Source organism: Hippoglossus stenolepis, chromosome 8 (assembly GCF_022539355.2).
Source record: "Hippoglossus stenolepis isolate QCI-W04-F060 chromosome 8, HSTE1.2, whole genome shotgun sequence".
In the NCBI taxonomy this organism is placed as follows: domain Eukaryota; kingdom Metazoa; phylum Chordata; class Actinopteri; order Pleuronectiformes; family Pleuronectidae; genus Hippoglossus; species Hippoglossus stenolepis.
Window position 1 is genome coordinate 234328 of NC_061490.1, and position 21616 is coordinate 255943.

At 39.3% G+C, this 21616-nt stretch overlaps 2 protein-coding genes across 3 annotated transcripts; one reads left to right on the forward strand and one right to left on the reverse strand.

Moving 5' to 3' along the window:
* The first annotated feature begins 1914 nt into the window (after positions 1-1914).
* mc2r (melanocortin 2 receptor) lies at positions 1915-11668 on the forward strand. 2 transcript variants are annotated; one of them, XM_035164064.1, is made up of 3 exons: positions 1915-2035; positions 7882-8263; positions 10688-11668. In XM_035164064.1, the coding sequence occupies exons 2-3, from the start codon at positions 7911-7913 to the stop codon at positions 11235-11237; spliced, it is 903 nt and encodes a 300-aa protein (XP_035019955.1). In that variant the 5' UTR covers positions 1915-2035; positions 7882-7910; the 3' UTR covers positions 11238-11668. The 2 variants fall into 2 exon arrangements, with proteins under 2 accessions (XP_035019955.1, XP_035019956.1); XM_035164065.1 differs by having other exon boundaries at positions 1919-2035; positions 7907-8263.
* A 220-nt stretch (positions 11669-11888) lies between these two features.
* Positions 11889-15610, reverse strand: LOC124852295 (melanocortin receptor 5-like). The gene has a single exon (XM_047341061.1). The coding sequence runs from the start codon at positions 15496-15498 to the stop codon at positions 14974-14976; it is 525 nt and encodes a 174-aa protein (XP_047197017.1). The 5' UTR covers positions 15499-15610; the 3' UTR covers positions 11889-14973.
* Between the last annotated feature and the right edge of the window lie 6006 nt (positions 15611-21616).

Genomic DNA, 21616 nt, shown 5'->3' on the forward strand with positions numbered 1-21616 from the left:
ATTTCCGTTTATTAATAATATACTCATGTTACTCATGTTGTTTTCCAGCTGCCTGTACTATGACGTACTAAGACGTACTATGAGCCAGTATGAAGGAACTTCCTGTACATCCAACCGGACCTTGCAGCTCTTGCAGCAGCATTGAAAAGTTCAGGAGTCGACAGAGAAGAAAGAGGGTAAGATTAGATTCATTAGATCATTTTTCAGTAACATTTATAGGTGTATATTGTCATTGAACTGTGCTGATTGTCATTGAACTGTGCTAATTGTACCGATTGTGTTTACAGCTGATTGAAGCGGGACAGATGACATGGATCCATCCTTCCACAGCCAGGAGCTCACCGACCTGTGTGCCATACTTTAAAGACCAGAAGCTACACTGAATCTCACAGCTACACACCACAGATGTCTACACACTGGAGCAGATTCAGACAGAGTCCCACCAAGAAGTTATGACCCAGAGGCGGCAAAGAGACATTTCAAGCTTCACCTGATTAGTTTTTCACTGGCTAGGCCAGTTGTGTTTTTACATTATTTGTGCTGTATGTAAATAAAGCTTTGACTCAACATATACCTGGTTAATGTTTTTTTCCCTCTACAATATGTTCAACATATAACATCAAGCATCACATGAATAAATGTATAGTCTTCAGTAACTGCAATGCTTTTGGTAAAGGCTTACTAAAAATGTATATTAATAAATACATTATTAGTAACAATAACTATGTATTAATTATTAATATTATTAATATTGTGTGGGAGGGGTTTACCCACGTGTGTATTATAATGACCCAGGGTGACCAATAGCAACAGATCTACCAGCCAATCACAAGTGACTTTTCGTTTCAAAGGTCTGTGGTTTCATCCAATGGTGAAGTGAAATAAGTTGTCACAAGCAATTTCGCTGCACACCTTCGCTCCGCGACTCCCCGGCGGCCCTGCCCCCTCCCCAGCCCCCCCATTGCGCTACCAGGAGTATGTCCTGCCAATTTGTGTCACGGGCGAACGTGGAATTCGCATCCTGTAAACGGGCACTAACTGCCAGGAATTAGACGAGTTTGCAGACGTTTGCAGGGGCAATTATATACGTCAAGCCCAAAATCGACTCAATTTAAATCCTATACAGTCTGAAATTCCATTCAAATGATACACTGCTGTGGTCTGGTCCATGATTGTGAAAGCTGCAATAAAGGTCAATTCCAACTAACTGTGTATTGTTCTGCATCTGGGTCCCACATATATACATATACCATTACACACATGGTTAGAAGATACATTAATTGATTTCACTGAAATTTTCTGGAAAGAATATAAACATGCATTTACATAGCCTACCTGAGGTAGATTGAAAACATTTGCTGTGGACACACTTACTGTAGCATGAATGGCCACATACAGGAGGGATTACTGTTTGCTGATTACTGCACCAGTTTTAACCAATACATGTTTAATATAACCAAGTATGAGGTAATTCAATAAATAAAATAAAATATTTAAATCATTTTAACTCAGGTACTTGATTGCATTAATCATCATTGCATGTCTTTTAAAGCTGCTGCTTATTTTAAATGTGATCGCACATGGGTCCTGAGAAATGCAATTTTGTTCCACTGTATGATTTACAGATATGGCTAGAATGACATGAACTTGAAAACAAACAAAATGAGGTAACTGTCTAAACAGAGAGAGAAAAAAAACGAGAGAGAGATAGGGAGGGTCAGTGCACTGACTATCCTTGTGCTGACATCATTAACAGACAAAGTGACAAACAGGAAAAACACTGAAATGGACTAAAAACATGTATCATAGCCTTGGTGAGGCAGCATTTCAAGGCTACAAAAACAAACTTTGTTTCCCTCCTATGTGAACACAATCTACTGCCCAAACACCTCTTGGAAGATACATTCACTTCAGCCCTTATACCAGTACTTTGTGTTTGGATGCTCTTCAAAATGACAAAACAGACAAACCATCTTCTGAAAAGGGGTTTAAACTAGAAGGTTATTTCAGCAAGTGGCTGTGAAGAAAGGAACAAGTAAGGCTCTTACATGATTCTTCATTTAATTCAAGCTTTTATATATATAATGTCTAATCATGAATTCAATGGGGAAAGTAAATGTTGAGCTATGTTTTGTCTATGGCTATATAGGAGTTCATTACTGTAAGTGCATTTACTGTAGCTGTTTTTAAAGCTTAATGTAGTTTTATAATAATCAGATTGCCATATGGTTAATCTGGAAGAGGAAAACAAACGAATCAAGGATACCTTTTAGAAAATAACAGCTAAGATGTGGGGCTACTGAGTAAGACAGCAAGCAAAGGCTATATGGACAGGGTAACTTAAGCCCTGTCCATTATGATTCCTCCTCTCATTGTGTACAGTCCTGGCTGATTAATTTGGCTATGATCATTTTTCAATAGGAGCTCACTGTTGAGGGCTCATGACTCAACTAAGCATCTGTTCAAAAAGGTATCATAATTTAAAAAAGGAAATAGGAAAAAGCATTGACAACATAGCTTGTTTTATGTTATAGCTTAGTGCTATAAACGTGCAATATGTTTATTTATTTGCAGCCTCATTGGACTCTAGCAGTGTGTCCTATGCCGAGTGACATTTAGTGTGTAAATCAAACCTGTATCTGAGCCCAAATGATAACAGCTTCATGTGACTGCTTCTTCAATATGCAGCATTTGAAGACAGATCATATGATCACAAGGAACATCCAGTACCATAATAATGTAATTTCATATAAAGCCCACTGTTTGACCTTCAGCATGAGATAAACAGTGCAAAGAAGAAACTGTAATGTAGGGAAAGAAATGCAGAGATGTTTCACAATAAAGGACTTGGACAGATAAGTGTTTTGGTATTGGGAAGAGGGGTGGACAGAGAGAAATAGAGAGAGGCCTGGAGAGGAAAGAAATGTTTGCATAAGCAGGTTGTGAGATGAAAGCAAGATTGAATTGATCATGTATAATGTCTATATTTCATGTCATGTTTATGGCTGCGCCCACTTGGGGCACTACTAGGTTCAAGATTTGTCTGTAGTCCCAATGAAGGGAAATATTAATGCTGCTACATAAGATTTTATCTGAAACAACAGTGTTTTTCCCAATGTCGTGGTTTCAGTTTGGAGAATGCTCTCTATTGCTCTTGTGTGTGCAAAGCAAACATTCCCAGTTTGGTGTGGAAAAACTCTTTGACTGGCATCTAAACTCATCCAAACCCATTGGGACAGTGAAAGCCAACACCAAGCAAGCAAGCAAGCCTAACTCCAGAATCCAGCTTTGTCAGTAACATTTAAAAAAACAGATAAGGAGTATGCAGGTTTGAAACATGTCTCTCAGGCTCTCTCAGAGCTGTCAGCTGTTGTGTGAACTGAGAACAACATCATAAACACCTTTGAGGAAAGACTTCTAAAAGTGCTATTACCACAGATAATATAATTCAAATACCACAGCCAATATATATTAGACAAATGTGTATTTGACTTTCTAGATTTAATTTGCTTTATCCATTTCAACAATGGACCCAATGAACAAAGCGCCATAAACAAATAGTTTCTCCCAGTTTGGTGATTAGGATCTTAAAGGGATAGTTCACCAAAAAAATGAAAATTCAACCATTATCTACTCACCACTATGCCAATGGAGGGGTGGGTGAAGTGTTTGAGTCCACAAAACACTTAAGGAGTTTCAGAAGTAAACAGCGTTGGAGCCAAATCAAATACTATTGGTACTGGTAGTCACTTCTTCAAACGTAAAAACACAACATGCCGCCATACTGCTTGTGTGGTGTCATCCAAGTGTCCGGAAGCCCTGACATTCAATTTCCACTCAAAACGGTGTCACCCCTCCATCGGCATAGTGGTGAGTAGATGATGAGTGAATTTTCATTAATTACATCAATTTACATCAGAATATTGACAACGGCGTGTGTGTGTGTGTGTGTGTGTGTGTTAATATCCCCACACACACACACACACACCCACACAAAAGCACACCAAGCATAACAAAATAATTTCCTGAACCCATCATACCACCAGTGGAAATAAGTACATTCAGTCATTATGTTTTCAATAAAGCCCTGAGAGACTGTGGACATTACAGATACCAGTATGAACAGGTCTTGTCACAGCATCCTCAGGGTTGTTGTTGCTTTTCATGTTGTAATAATCAAAAGCTGAGCGATGGGTTGGACTTTCTGCTGGAAGTCATGGATCACACATGCTGTTTCTAAAAAAACAACACAAAATGACTGGTGTGCAGGAGTCAGGACTGCGGTCAAGCCATTTTGTTTGTATATCCATAGTCAAACCAGCACACGCCGAAACAAAATTTGGAGTGCGCTCGTATTCAGACCTTTACGGTACATGAAACAACTTTCATTTCTCTCACTCTCTAAAGACTCCTGAAGTCCTGACTCCTGCACACCACTCATTTTGTGTTTTTAGCTTCCACAACCACAACACCATCATCCTCTCGTCCACAATGTCTGATCGTGTCTGACAGTGGTGGTTGCATTCAATCTCTTGACTCTCGACTTCCCGGTGCCTGTAAAGTGGCTAACAGCACCACAGGCCATTGTGGATTGGATGGGGAATTATTCAGGACACTTGTTAGAAATTCTTCAGCAAGACATATCGGCTGAAATATTTAGCCAAAAGTTACATGATATTAATTGTGTCGTACTTGTGGAATATCTTTTTTGGACTTAAAATTATTTTTGTTTAAATGGGATACATTTTTTGTACTTGTAGTAAATACATTTTCCTGCATGTAAGATTTATTCCGAATGCCGACGTGTCCTTGGGCAACATATTTGGCCCCAAATTGCCCTTTCTCATAGAGAAAATTGTTGCACTGTATGAATGTTTTTGTGAATGGGTGAATGTAAAACTGTACTGTAAAGCACTTTGAGTGGTCATCAAGACTAGAAAAGTGCTATATAAATATGTAGGATTTTCTTTTGTACTTACATAACATACAAACATCTATTTATTAAATATATGTAGTTTATTTGTTTGTCATGTGTATTGTATTTGCAAAAAAAAAGGATCAGTTTGTTAAGGACGTTTTTGTATTTGCAAATGCTGTGTTTGCAAGTTAATGGTAGAAAATTTGTAAAAAATGTTTTTGTTTGTTTATTGAGTTTTGACAAGCATCTAGTTCCATAGTTTCTTTACTGAGGGGCCAATGAAAGTGTTATCAAAGCTAGGAAACATTGTGACAAATACTATTAGCCATGAAGTTTGGTGCAGATATTGTTCCACACAAAATAACCTAATAAGGGGCAGTTGCCATGTTCTGCCAACTGCACGAGGGGAACACACTGACTGAATACACATACAGGGAAGGATATGACACACAGGTGAGACAATCAGGCACAGGTGTAGCACATTAGGGCGGGGCAAGTAATCACACAGGAGGGAAACTTGACAGGACGTGGGGTCTGAAACGAGAAGAGTCAGAGGTTACCAAAATAAAACAGGAAACACGGAATTAAATTATAATAAATAACGTGAACATAACTTAGGTAGTCAGGCGAGATGTAACAGTCTCCGTTATTATCTAGATCAGTGGTCACCAACCTTTTCGAGCCCAAGATCACTTTTTAATTCCAAACATACGCAGAGATCTACCACCATGATATCTTCCATAAAACCTACTTAGGAGGGTCACATTTATAATTTTTTGCTATTTCTGTTAAAGGCTGAATTTATGAGCATGAATATACTCAAAGAAAGGCAGTTGTGCAACTTTAAATGCACAATATTTACATTAATATCAATTCATATTTATAGCATCTGTTCAATGCACAATATGTAGCTTCTCAGTTCAAGAATATGTTCTGCAGAGGAGCTGCTACTGCAGCACAATGTTTTTACATATAGGGTTTGACTTGAATATGGCCATACAGTATGAAGCCATGCATCTTCCACTCCTGCTAATATTTCACATCCATTGAATCCATTCATTTGTTCTAACAGGGCTTTGATTGTTATCGACAGACTGGAAGATGCACATCTTCATACTGTAGATTCCTGAAATTAAGTTTATTACATAAACTGACTTGTTTTGAAGGAAATGCAGGAGATAAACCAGCAGCTCAGCTGCCAGTAGCGGACACGCAGCTCGTGTGAAAAAAAGACAACCGACACACAGCTGATCTGTGGCGCGACGACAGCCAGTGAGTCCAGAGAGTTCGGGGATCGACAATGAAGACTGCGAGATCGACTGGTAGATCGCGATCGACGGGTTGGCGACCACTGATCTAGATATTGGAAAGAGGTGTCAAACTACAGCCATATGGAGCACTCATACACGGTGGAGGCTTCAACGAAAAGCCACTTTGAATCAGATGATGTCATGCATTGCTTAACTGCTTTGGGGTTCAGTTACTTTGCCTTGCTTGTGCTGTGTGCGGTAGAATGCAAAACTTTTGAAGTGGCAGCACAGGCACCAGCCAATTAAATCTTGTTTAAACCAATACTCAAATAATAGACGCATGTTTATGCAAATACAGGTCCGGTCTGATATCAAACATCAGAATTTTGCTGGAGAGAGGAGGCAGCTGCTGAACCTGGTGTGTGTTCATTTGGTTGTGGAGTTTATTTCCCATCTTCCCCTTAACATTGCATGGACAGCCAGCATGACATGCACAAATATCTGCCTGTCTTTCTGTTCATCTATCATCATAAGTGATAGTAAGAAATAGTAGAACTAATTTAATATCTTCAACAACATTGTTGGACAGAAATTTGAGAACGGCTGCTGCACCTTATCATAAGAATAGATTTTATTTCCAATGTGATTTTCTTCCTAAACCAGTTTATGAATACATTGCATTTTTAACCACAACCACAGCATGACAGTTCCACAAAATTTTGCATTAACAACTTTAATAACATTTCATATATATATATGAAATTTTATTAAATTTGTATATATATATATATATATATATATATATATATATATATATATGTTACTTTTAGATGGCCATTCACCCATTCTAACAGCACATCCATGAATGGCTAGAATTGCTGTCACTCTTTATGTTACACCTAGCCATTACAATGCATTGCATCTATAACCTGACCTTTGGTACTGCTTAAAGAGAGAATGGAGTATCTTTGGAATTTAGACAGGCACTATTCTCCTGTACAGATATCATATAATATTACATTATATGCATAATATATAGTGGCATATACAGTAATGTGTGAGGATGGTCAAAAATTCCTCAATACTGCTCACCTTGCTTTATTGCAGTTACCTGCGTATTCACTCACTTATTCACTAAATAAGGCTGGGATATGTGACAAGATAATGACATATCTTAAGGGAAAGTTCAGAGGAAGGTTTAGCTGGTTTACTGTCAATATCAATCCTGAAAACTTACTTATTCCTTCTGGTAGCAATATGCAAAATAGCCATCTAAAAGTAACAGTCAAGCTACTTCCACAATCACATTAACTGGTAATGTTGCATTAGCTTACCTTTTTATCTGTTGATATAGTTTGTTCTTGTTGCTGATGAAGACCGTAGTACAGTACATTACTAAAAGGTAACAGCAGAGCAGCCCCTCACACTATATCAGCAAGAGGTATTTTGGGGAGGTATTAATTGTTTGTGTCCTATTTTTGGTTCACTGATGAAAAATGGAAAAGATTCGATCTTAATAATTTTTAATTGTTAGTTTTTATTTGGTTTTATTCTCGTTTTCATTGTAATAAAATGTTGTAACTAATAGTTTCCTTAAGGTTTTCACTGACACACATTGATTTGAAGATTAAAAGAAGATTTAAAATTGGGAAATTCAAATTGTATTTCTGAGCTAAATCTTGACCTAATTAAATCTCCTCAATATCCTGACAGCTCTGGAACGTTTCCCTCTAAACAGAACTATGAACACGACCTCAGTATTCCAGACGGACTGCCCTGAAGTGAAAGTCCCGGTCCCTCTCTTCCTTACCATGGGATTAGTGAGCTTGGGTGAGAACTTCCTGGTTGTGTTAGCCGTCATACGAAATAGGGATCTTCACTCGCCCATGTACTGCTTCATCTGCAGCCTGGCAGCATTCAACACCATCGCCAGCCTTACCAAAACCTGGGAGACCCTGATGATTGTGTTGGCCGACGTGGGGCAGCTGGAGAAAAGAGGCTCCTCTGAGACAAAGTTGGACGATGTGATGGACTCCCTGCTGTGTATGTCGTTCGTTGGCTCCATCTCGAGTTTCCTGGCCATTGCTGTGGACCGGTATGTGGGTAGGGCTGGGATATGCACACCAAAGTGTTATAGAAGAATGTCTGTTACTTTAAGACCACTAGTGTGATGGTATGAATATAATCAACAAGAATACTAATTAGGGCCCGAGCACTGACAGTGCAAAGGCCCTATTGAAAATGATGTGATTATTATTATTTTTCAGGCAAATGATTTTAGTTTTTCAAGGCCTAGACATGTTCAAAAACTCACCAAAATTTACACATTCTGGAGTAATTTGAAATGGGCATAGTAAAATGGCTGAACAGCACCACCTAGAACGCAGCCCCTGAGTTTGCTTTCACTGATCTCCACGAAAATCGGTACACATGTGTGTCATGACCAGATGAACAAAAAAGTCTCAAGGAGCATTATGAAAAACGCAACGGGAAGTCGGACATTTGGGATTTAGTGGCCATTATGGCCATTTTACACGTGTATTTTAACGAACTCCTCCTAGAGCTTTCATCAGATCAACTTCAAATTCGGTGAGTGTCATCTAAACAAGATGGAGATTAACACTACCTTGATTTTTGAGTTTTCGTCACACAGTGTGACAGTGGCGTGGCGCCAAATATTGATTACTTGCCATCAAAACACAAGGTTGTTGTATCTCAGACATACATGGTCCAATCTAATCCAAACTGGATATGTATGACAAGAGTCCCGGCCTGATGACATCTACACAGAAATCATGACTTAAAATCACAGCATTCCCTGGTGGCAACAGGAAATGTCTTGTTTTTTGCACGTCTTAAACTTTGATGTATTCCAAATTTCAACAAGTCGGCCATTTGGAATTGACTGGCCATTTTGGACCATTTCCACATGTTGTATTTGAACAAAAAACTCCTAGAGCTTTCATCAGATCAACTTTAAATTCAATGATTCTCACCTCAACAACATTGAGATTAAAACTAATTCAAAGTTTTAGTGTCACACGGTGTGACAGTGGCAGTAAAGTTTAATGATTCACCAAAAAAGAGGGATTTGTGATAACTCCTCTGTGCATAATCCAATCGGACTCAAAACTCTTTCACACGATTACAGTCCCGCCATGATCAGATCAATATGTCAATATTGACTCATCATTACAGCGACACCTGCTGGCGAAAGGAAGTGACATGTTTCATACTTTGATGCACTGCTCTTGGCTGCTTTACAATATACAGCTCAAATGAGCTCAGACAAGTCATACGTCCTTGGTCAGAATTGTGACATTTCCTTAAACATTGATGTTCAGGGAAGGTTGATCCTTCGCCAAAGGAGACAACGTTGTCATAACTCCACTGTGCATTGTCCAATCACATGATCAAAGTCTGGGCCTGAACAGCTCCATGTGTCAATTTTAATTCTGGGTCATAGCGCCACCTACTGATTCGCTGTGAAAACGACGTTTGTTTAAAACTCCACTGTGCATTGTCCAATCAGCCCCAAAATTCTGTCACATGATCTGAGTCCAGGCCTGAACAGCTCCATATGTCAATTTTAACTCAGGGTCATAGCGCCACCTACTGATTCACTGTGAAACAGGAAGTTTTTTTTAACTTCACTGTGCATAGTCCAATCAGCCTAAAAATTCTGTCACATGATCAGAGTCCAGGCCCAAACAGCTCCATGAGTCAATATTGAGTCAGGGTCATAGCGCCACCTACTGATTCCCTGTGAAACAGGAAGTTTTCTTTAACTCCACTGTGTATTGTCCAATCGGCCCCAAAATTCTGTCACATGATCAAAGTCTCGGCCTGAACAGATCTATTAGTCTGTATGTAGGGATAGTGATAGCGCCACCTACTGGCAACAGGAAGTAAGCCTCGTTTTCCAACTTTAATTAGATTTACATACAATTTTCACCGTGGGGTCTGTACTGGACCGTAATGCATGATTAGTGGGCGTGGTTAGGCGTTGCGTGAGGGACACAGGAAGTGAAGCGTTTATTCTTCCCGGGGTGCTCAAAACGGGCCCGCTCAGTGCTGCTTCGCAGCCCTTTTTCAATCATGATGCTTTAAACTGTGTAAATCAAAGAGAATATGAATTAATTGACTGTTAAGGAAACCAGAATGAATGTGGTCCTACTGTAGCTTGTTTCTGTGTCTGTTTTGGTCCCTGAAAATAGTTAACCTCTGCTTCTATTTTTTTTAACATAAACATTAATTCATAACATCAGGTCTAACTGGGACTCCGTCTCAACATATCTGTGGCGAGTCAGACATATATATGTAAATAGGTTTTTTTTTGCCAAAAACAGTTCCATGTATCAGCTTAAAAGGAAAAAAAAAGTCTGTTTTGTCTTTTCATTTTTCTTCCACTACAACACATGGCTACAAAAGTCAGTTACTGAAGGTTTAAAGCTTCCACATGACACTCAATGTAACGATCATGATTTAGGAAGATTTAAATCTTTGTTTTCATTTTCAGTTACATCACCATCTTCCATGCACTGCGATATCACAACATTATGACAATGCAACGCACCAGGGCAGTCTTGGGTGTCATCTGGACAATGTGTGGGGTGTCAGCCGTACTTATGGTGAGGTTCTTTGCCGCTAAGTTCACCATGATCTGCTTTGTCGTCTTCTTCGTCGTCTCCTTGGTGATTATCTGCTTCCTCTATGTCTACATGTTCATGCTGGCTCGCATCCATGCCCTGAAGATTGCAGCTCTGCCCACCAGTGGCGTGGGTAAGTGTCGTTGGAGGTGCTGCAGCATGAGAGGGGCCCTGACTCTCACCATCCTGTTCGGGACATTTATCGTGTGTTGGGCGCCGTTTTTTGTCCACCTTATCATCATCATGGTGTGCCCCGCGAACCCATACTGCGAGTGCTACCGATCGCTATTCCAGCTGCACATGGTGCTGCTGATGAGTCACGCCCTGATTGACCCAGGCATCTATGCCTTCCGCAGCGCAGAGCTCAGACAAACCTTCAGGAAGATGCTCCTTTGTTCAACTTGGAAGCCATGCTCATAGAGAAAACTTGTTTCTGCTTTATATTCTATGTTCTCTGTACATGCAGAGCACTTTACGTTCACTGTTTTGCATATATTTATATTACATAACATGTTGTTTTTTATCCAAAGCAACTTACAATTAGTGCATTCAACATCTATGAGCGGCCATTTAGGGGTTCAGTATCTTGCCCAAGGACACATCGGCATGCAGATGGGAAAGACTGAGGATCAAACCGTCGACATTCTGGTTGGAGGACGACCATTCTACACCTCAGCCACAGACACCCAATTTTATATGTATTTATATATGTAAAATATATCTAACACAGTGAATGTAAAGTATATAAATATACTTAATGTACATATTCAAGCAACATTTACAACTAAACAATGTCAGTTTGTTCCAAAAATCATCTCATTATCCTGTTTTTGTGTATGCATTAAAATGCTATTGACCAGTCTGAAAATACAAATAATACAAATGACTTGCTTTTCTTTGCAATAAATTATATATATATATATATATATATATAACCACTGCCAAAATGTTAATAGCGACCACAAGTGATACATTTTATACCAAAAAAAGTTGAGGCAGATTTAGAGTTTTATGATAAAGTTCAGTCTAGCTTCTCAGTTGAGAGTCAGGAACCAGACACACACACACACAGAGCACTAAATCTATTTATACATTCACCTTGTTACATTACAAGTGTAAACCTATGACATCTTTACTTACATTAGTTTAACATAGTGTGGGCGGGAAGGCAGCACAGGGGGGATACAGAATACAACAGATATAATTGATAGCAAAGAAGACAGAGCAAGTGACTACATTCACATTCTGCTGGGCTTCTGAGCTTTGGCAGATGTCAGGAATCTGATTGTAATTGAAATAATTTAAAAAAAACCAGCCAGCAACAGTTGAAGCTATCCAAATGTTCAGCCATATCCTACTTTATTTCCCTACTAACAAATAAGAAATTAGGTGACATACTGTACATCTGAGGCCATGGACAAATAATGTCTGACTTGTTTCTCAGGTTGTTAGAGGTGTAAACATTCAATCCAGCACAGGGATCAGTCTGCATCAACTCTGCGTTTACCCACCATGCTGTTGTCCCTCTGAGCTTTGTACTGGTGCTCTAATTCCCATACATAGCTACTTTTAAAATCTGTAGAGTTCACACATTACAGACATGATAAAAACTGTTTTTGTTAATTGTTGTTGACTCATGCCTTTGCTATCCGAGCACAACCAATGCTCCAAAGCTACACTGGGTAGCCTTCATGTGTACTCTGATGCATAGTTAAAACAAAGTATATGAGTACTTCTACCCAACAGTGTCCAAGGTTTTCTAATGATAGTGGGGAAAAAATTAAAATTAAAGTACAAGCCAATATAAAGTGTCTGAGTGAGGAGTTTGCTTCTCCACTCATTTTTCAGGTTATTATGTCACCTGTCTGTATATATACAGTGGGCTCCAAACAGTGGACCCCAGTATATAAAGATTCTTGAAAAATCATAACCAATCACTGAATTTTAAACAAAGGTTAAAGCACAAGAATACAGCTAGAATGAAAGGCAGAGCATATACATTTTCAATCAAATCATGATGTCCTAGCTCAGGGATGGGGAACCTTTTATCTATCAAGGGCCATTTTATTTTTCATAACATCCTTCGAGGGCCATACTAAATTATTATTTGTTATTAACCAATAGATCACACCAGGGCTCCCGACTAACTTTTTACATTGGTTGCAAGTGTGCGCCAAACTTTTTCATATAGGTGCACCAGCACATAATTTAGGTGCACCCAAAGTTTTTTGGGAATCCAATAATACACATATTAAACCTTTTCTTGACAGTTTCCATATACATTGGTATTTTACTTAATTAGGGCTGGGTATCGCCACTGATTTCCCAAATCGATTCGATTCAATATCGATTCAGTTCAAGATATTTCATTGTGCAATACCAAGTTTGCTTGGATATGTACAAGGAAACCTCTTATTTGGTGCATTATTAAAAATATTAAGGTAGGCCTGTCACAATAACAAATTTTCTTGGACATTATATTGTCCCAGAAAATATTTTGATTAATTATTGTCATAATTTTGAAGCCATTTTGTATCACTGATAATGCATAAGCACAATCATGCAAGCAGGCTACACCCTTCACAGAGCAATTAACTTAATTCTTAAGAATATTCAGTCTGACATTTCAATTAGAATTAAAAATATTAAAATATCCTAAATACATACTGTAAAACATAAAATAAACCACACATAACCAAAACAATAAATAAAATGGACTCTCTGGCTCTGTTAACAAAAATAGCTTTGAAGAAATAATTGGCACCGGATATATGTTAACAGCTCGGTAAACAGGATGATTATGATTAACATGAGCATAAGTTTAAGTTAGTATTCCATCGTTTCACCTAGGATTGTGTGTGTTTGTGTATGTGTGTGTGTCTACATGTCTCGTGAACTCTGGATCAAATTTGTATTTATGAATTGCCTGGTGGGCCGGATGGTCAGGCTCCCCACTCCTTTCCTGGCTGGTTGTTTAAAGCCCCTACAAGGAGTTTTTGAATGGTTATGAAATGGTCTAATTTGAATACTTCTGCCTCTTTATGACCTACAACAGCAAATGAGACAATCACAGAGAAAATAGTTTTTTCTATAAACTATTAGACCTAACAAGGGCAGAGGAGGAGTTGTGTGTGTTAACATGAACAACAGCTGGTGCATTGCCGCAGATATTTTTTTACAAACACTGCTGTCCAGACCTAAAGCTCATCATGGCAAGGTGCAGACCGTTCTTTTTACAAGGGACTTCATAATAACAGTATACATTCAACAACAAGCTAAGTCTCAGGGAGCACTTGAAAAGCTGCATGACGTCATCAAAAACAGCAAACAGCATGATCATAGTAGCAAGGGAATTCAATCGTGCAGATCAGATTGGTCAAATTGGTCATATCCAAATGTCATAAAAATTTGAATTTTCTCAATCAGACAAAGTAACGATAACAATCATACAACAAGAAGATACATTACCTCATCGCGATGCATCCTGCTAACAGCTGTGTCTTTTTTTCATTCATTCCAAAACAAATGCATATGGTGGGTACACCAAGCGGGCGGCTGTGGCTCAGGGGTTATAGCAGTCATCCTCTAACCAGAATGTCTGAACCCCGAATTGCCCCTTCTCATAGAGAAAAGTGCTGCTCATAGATGCACGGTGTGAATATGTATGTGAATGGGTGAATGTAAAAGCTGTACTGTAAAGCACTTTCAGTGGGCATCACAATAGCGCTATATAAATACAGACCATTTACCAAGGTTTTTCAACAGGAGTGGAAACAGTACCGCTTTTGTCTAGGGGCACCAAAATCAACGAAATTGAAAAGTTCCTTGTAGGAGCCGAAATGAAAAGTTCCTTTTAGCAGCTTTAAATTACATACCTGATTAAGGAGCCTTTGTTTTAGTTCTTAGTGTACATGCCACATTCATTAGGAGACAGTAAATTAGTTATTAGTTAAATAAATTTCTACATAATGTGAGCATCCTCTTTCCAGTTCCATAAGGTTTAGGAAAAAGAATGTGTTTAACTTTATACTGTTTTTGCTGAAAAGTGCAATTAACTTTTTTGTTGTCGATAGAATCTCCCTAAGTTAGGTTACAGTGTCAGTTTCAGTCAGTCCATCTTACCCATCTTGTCACTGGTGCTCTCAGTCTGTGTCTCTTAGTACTTTAGAGTGCAGATGCTGTTGCATGCGTTCCTCAGGCTGCAACAGCAGATTATCTCTTTAAAAGTTTTCCTCATCTCCTGACTTCTGAAGGCATAAATGAGTGGGTCAATCACAGAATTGCACATGATAAGGATGAGGTACATGTTGAAGTGGGACATGAAGCACACACAGTAGAGGTTGCGCGGACAGGAGATCATTAGGATCAGGTGGAGAAAGAAGGGTGCCCAGCAGACAATGAAGATCCCCAACAGTATGGTCAGTGTGATGGCCCCCTTCATGCTGGCCCGCTGGTGGATGGAGTTGTAGCCAGGCAGGGCGGCGATGCGCTTCACGTGCGAGCGGGCCAGCATGAACATGTGGCTGTAGAGGGAGGCCATGATGAGTAGCATTGCGAAGAACATGGAGACCAGGCAGACGATGACGGGGGTGGAGTCTGAGTAGATGATGAAGATGATACCACAGCCTGTGCAGAAGGTCCATATTCCCCCGATGATGCAGCCAGCTCTCTTCACTGTCATTATGTTGTGGTACCTCAGTGCATAGAAGATAGTGACGTACCTGCAGATATTAACATTGATATTGATAATATTGATTTCTGAAGTGACCTATAATTTACTAGCAACCTTAACAAGCCACTGAGGAATTACAGAAACCAATTGACATAGATGAATAGACCTTTGACATGTCTAGAGAACTGAAATGATAATCCTGTGGACAACAGCACTGCTTTATTATTTGCTTTTAATTATTGTTTTTGGGCACCTTTTTGCACAAATATGTCAAATTCTATAACACCTGTCAGATATAGAAAGCAGAAACCTTCTCTGTCATGGTTAAATTAAGAAGTGAGTCTCTCAAAAGACATTGCAGGAAGGCTCAGCAAAAATGGAAGAACGACAAAGTCAGTGTTTCACTTGCCTCTCTAAACCTGATGCCTATCAGTGTACTTTTAAAGAGGCAAGGATGAATCATTTCTCCAGCTAAATAGGGTCATAATCCCAGAAATATTTTAAAAACTGTAAATTCATCCACCTGTCCAACAGACTGCATTGCCACTTCGTTTTTAAAATCTGTATTTCTGATGGTTGCCAATTGTTTTGACCCAACATGTTTCTTTTATAAAAAGCAATCAAATCAAATCACAATCTGGCTTCCGTTCTCTACATAGCACAGACAATGCTCTAGTTAATGACACCAATGACTTATTGCTTGCAGCAGACACAGGCTGTTTCTCAATTTGAATCCTGTTATCCTCCATGACTTCAGCTCTGCCTTTGATACAGTGGACCATAATATCTTGATCAGCTGTCTGAAGAATGTTGTTGGTATCATGGATGGGGCACTGGATTAGTTTATCTCCTATCTGTCTATTTGGTTCCTTATCAGTAATGCTGGGAGATGCTTCCTCATCATGTGCTCCTCTCTTCTGTGGAGTGCCCCAGGGGTCTATTTTGGGTCCCATTTTGTTTACCATATGCTACCCCTGGGGCAAATCATGCATAGCAATGCAGATGATATACAGCTGTATATCCCCCTACAGCCTGGCTAAACTGATGCGTCTTGCATTGTGTCCTGCCTTGCTGACATGAGAAATTGGATGACTCAAAACCTTTGGCAGTTAAATTACTCCAAATCGGAATTCATCATAATTACCTTTTCTGGCCCCACTACTAGCGACATTAACAGTATCTCCTGGGTGACTTATCTAATAACGTCCATAAAGAGGCCCACAATAGGTGTAATGCTTGTAATGATTCTGGTTTGTTGTTTGATACTCAGGTGACCAAAGTGGTGCAGTCCTGCTTTTCCAACTGAGACAGTTAAAGAAGATCAGGTCTTTCCTGTCCTCTACAGACTTAGAAAATGTCATGCACGCCAATATTTCTTCCAGTCTTGACTATTGCAATGCACTTTATTCTGGTATTAGTAAGCAAAACATTGAAAGAGGCTGTTGCTAGGCTATTGCGCACTAAGAGAAGCAATTACATTACACCAATCCTTGCAGCCCTTCACTACCTGTGAGTTATATTAATTGATTTAAAAATGTTACTTCTTGTTTTCAAATCTGTGAATAGCCAAGGTCCACTCTATATACTTGACTTGCTAACCCCCCTATCAGACTGAACGCTTCCTGAGATCCTCCAACAGGGCCCTGCTAACAGTTTCCAAAATCTCCACTGGGCACTAAAGGCCTTTGCTCAGGCAGGTAACCTAAAATCTTCTTTTTAATATCTTCTTAAGACTCACTTTTATTGTATGGCTGAATTTTAACAGTTGGTATCAGTTGGTACATTTTAATTTATCTTATCTTGCTTTTTATGTTAAAATTAAATTTTTTGATTCTTGAAATTCTGTTATAATGTAAATCACTTTGTCACTTTGTTTTTGAAAGTTGCTATATAAGTAAAAGTTATTATCATTATAATAAGCTGTAGTCACTGCAGACAAAATGTTCAGCTTCATTTTTTAATACAGTTAAGAAGACGTTCAATAACATAAAATCTACATTTCGAACAGGAAACCCGAAACAAGGGTTGCTACTCTTCCGAAATAGACAGATAGATACATGATTGGCACAGCGGATTATTCAGATGGAGCTGGCCAAAGGGGTGCAATGATGCCCAGCATACATGCAGCCAATTAACAGAGAGATGTGCTTATCTTCAGGAGATATCACAGACTAAGACCGTAAAACCTACTTTCCACTCTATACTGAAAACCAACACATTTTATTGAATGTCTGAAACAAACAGATAATACAGTTCAACCTTTCTGTAACTTGTTAAATATTGTTTTCCAATTGATTTCAATCTGATAAAATCCCTACACTGTTCAAAGACTTCAAAGACAAAGAAAGTTTAATTTAGAATCTTGAGGTCTGAGATATTCATCTTACTTGCAACTATATATTTACCATTTGCGCTTTGAGTGTTCATCAAGACTAGAAAAAGCACTATATAAATACAAACCATTTACCATTTACCATTTCCATCAATGATTCCCTACAACCTATATTTGCCTGAATTCAACATCTTCTTTACATTTGACTTTTTACTCTTCCTTCAAATATCTCTCATTTAAAGTTTATCTTTCAAATAACTGTCTCTCAAATAAGTTTTTTTGTTTTGTTTTTCAGAGAGCCAAATCAACAGCCTGCTGTTTGTATGATGAAGTCAAGCATACAAATGAATTAATCATCACTGGTCAAGAAGCCAACCTGTTACTAATACGCAGACTGCAAGCCTGCACCAACAGTCTCTTTCAGAGTTAAGAGAGGCGCAGGCGAGCCCTCACTCACATCAAGCTGAGACCCCTCGCAGAACTCCCTGCTGAACAACTGAGGTCATCTCAAGGACACACCACCTAGACCCGATGTGATGTTACCAGCCACTGAACCATGGTCTGAGTTCCAGCCAAGAAGGTCACAGCAGCATTCATTCAACTAGGCTCCGTCCAATCATCTGATTCTGCACTAATGATTGGGTTGATGTTGTTACCAGTATAATCTCTAAATTTACTTTCATAGTTGCCGGTAACGTTATCACACTTTAACGTATTATTTTTCACTGTCACCCAAATTATCACCTTTCTATTCCATTGATACAGATACATTTAGCATATTTCTTGTTTTGTTATCCTTGTTAATATTCCATTCCCAGTAGATATTAATAAGTCAATGTCATATTTTTGTATCCGTTTGTTGCAGTGTGTTATTTTAACATAGAGAACGGATATCCATTGAATCGTGAATTTATGACTGATCATTCATTAAATTAATATCATCATAACATTTTATCTGTATAGCCCATATTAGGGTTGTCAAAAAAATTGATACTCACATATTAATCAATTGACACAAAGGCACAATCCCATTTCACCCCTTAGCCCTTCCTCTTCATTTTGCACGTTCACGTGTAGGGGTAGTCTTTCCCAATACCTGTTTGGACGGAGGGGTAGGGCCAAGGCATAGGGCTTTATACCCCTCCAAACGGAGATTTTTCAGACCCTCACTTCAAACGGAGGGGTACCCAGAATGCCTTGCGAATCACCGGCAAGCTGGGAGAAAGACCCACAAGGATTTTAAAATTACGATATTGATTGTAATATCTTTGTTTAATATCATTTTAATGTATTATTACTTTTTTCACAACAACCTTAAAAAAAAATAGATCTCGAGAACTATAGCATTAGCATACTAACATTAGCATGCAAGCGATCTTTTTTTTTGCATGATAATCCCGAATTTTACATAATGTCATGTCGCATTGCCCCTCTTTGAAGACACACAATGCACTTGATTGAACACGTGTATGGCAGTGATGTTACTGAATTGCCCCTCAAATTACAAAGCATCGTGGCAGGGTTGCCTACAGACCACTGCTAGCAGTCTGAAGCTGTGACCTTTTGATTCATACATGTATGATGCAGAGCATCCAAGCTTTTCAATTTCAAATGTTATTGATTCACCTGCATTAGCACAGATGTTATTTGGATATTAAAGGTTTGACACTTTAGTAACTGCAAACAATAGCATTGGTTTATTTAAGATCTCAACAATGTTATTACAATGACATCCCTGTCAAAACTGTCTCTTCTGTTTACATCGACGACTTCTGATGACGTGTCTGGTTTTCGCGACGACTACTAATCATGTAACGGCTTCTTGAAGGGCTGTCCCAATTCGTACAGGAAGATTTAAGGGGTAGGGGTAGGGCCAAGGGGTGAAATGGGATTGGGCAAAAACTTCACACAGCACTGCTGCAGACAGGCAAGCACACAGCCCCTCCCCTCACTAGCAGCTGAACACAAGAACGTAAGTTGACGTTCAAGACACTGAGCTGGTGTCACCACTATAAAACTTAACATGGCAAGTGCTGCTGCTGAAGGGCCTTCCCGACTAGTTTTAGTCGAAAATGAAAAAAGCTAGAGTGCCATTTGAAAGCATTTTGCCTACAAGGCAAACAACCAGGGAAAGGCTAACGATGTTGATAAGCAAACAATGCGACAAAGTGGTGGCGACCAAGTACAACAAACTTGGTGAAGCCTCATAAAGACGACAAATGATAAATTTGAACATTGAATTCAGTTACAGTTATTCTAAACATTAAACTGGCTGGTGGCACACGTTAATGTTAGCCGTTTAACTATTAGCAATTAGCCGATCGCCACATTAGCAGTCGTTTAAGTTATCATTAAGCTAGCGGATAGCAGCTATGGCTAATAATAAAACGACTAACGTTAATGTGGAAGCTAGGCCTCAAACGTTATCAGTCCTGACCATCTGTAACATTAATAGACATTGTTAATTTAACAGGATAACACAATTGTTTGTGTCTTAAAAGTGTCATGATTTTCTTAAAGTCCCAGATTGAAGCTGAGAAGAGTCGACCAGCAACTGGACAAAAACAGTGATGTTGATGATATTGTTTGTATTGTTCTAAACTTTAGTAGAACATTTTTTATGCCTCTTATTTTTTTGTAATTTTTTCCCCCTGTCGTATCGAAATCTAGTATTTTCCTGGGTATTGGTATTGAGTTTGAAATCGTGAGAACCCAAGCCTATATACATAATTCCCAATTTGTCTCATTGGGCTTAACAAGGTGCAACATCCCCTGTCCTTTACCTCTTAACAAATGATTTAAATTTGCTCTGATAGGAGCTGGTGCCCCTTTTCCACAGCAAGTGCAAATTCATAAAAGTGCTACAACAGGTTTACGGTTAACTATGTTCTGAGGCACTACATATGTTATCTTATTGTTGTACATTTTAAGGGATACTCCAATAATTAGGCCCGAGCAGCACCATCTGCGAGGACCATATATGGGTTGCTCTGAATCTGCTTCTTCTTCTTCTGAAAAATAAATTTTTGGGGGCCTAAAGTACTTAGGGGGACTTCCAGTGTCATGGCGGAGTGAGGACGTCTTCTGGAAACTCTCCTCACCTATTTCATATTTTATTTGTTAAAAACATGTATTTAGTTTAAAGTCGCGTCGCATTCCTTTACTTAAACCTCCTACTCCATTAATCGTTTCTTTTTGACCGGTAAATATGTCAAACAAAGCCGGTAGAGGTAAACAAGCTGGCAAGAATGATCAGGCCATGCCGCCCGAAGCCGGTGCTAGCAAGCAAACGTCGGGCAGTGCTAGCTTGGAGCTAACGCACGGGGGACTGAAAGAACTGCGAGATGGCATCAAAGAGGAAGTGGCTGCGGTGAGGGACGAGATATTATCAGAGCTACGTTCATCTGTTTCGACCCTCCAAACGACCGTCTCCATGCACGTTGAAAAAATTGCAGGCATCGAAACCTCTCTGACGGATGTGGATCAGAGAGTTACTGAGCTTGAAACTTCCCACACGGCACTGCAAGCTGAAAACTCTAAGCTACACGCTAAACTGGACACTCAGAAAATTTCTCAAGGAGGAATAATATCAGGGTGACTGGTCTGGAGGAGAAAATTGAAGGAAACCACCCCTCTGCCTTTATAGAAAAGTTCCTGACCGAGGTGTTTGGAGAGGACAGTTTCACTCGCCCACCTGTGGTGGACCGTGCCCATTGCACTCTGAGACTGCCACAGCCGACAGGTCCCCCGCGGGCTATGGTGGTGCGCATGCATTACTACCAGACGAAGGAGCAG

Coding starts and splice junctions, on each gene's coding strand:
- mc2r (XM_035164064.1), top strand. CDS start 7,911: ATGAACACGACCTCAGTATTCCAGACGGACTGCCCTGAAGTGAAAGTC. Junction 8,264..10,687: donor CTGGCCATTGCTGTGGACCG/GTATGTGGGTAG, acceptor TTTCATTTTCAG/TTACATCACCATCTTCCATG.
- LOC124852295 (XM_047341061.1), bottom strand. CDS start 15,498: ATGACAGTGAAGAGAGCTGGCTGCATCATCGGGGGAATATGGACCTTC.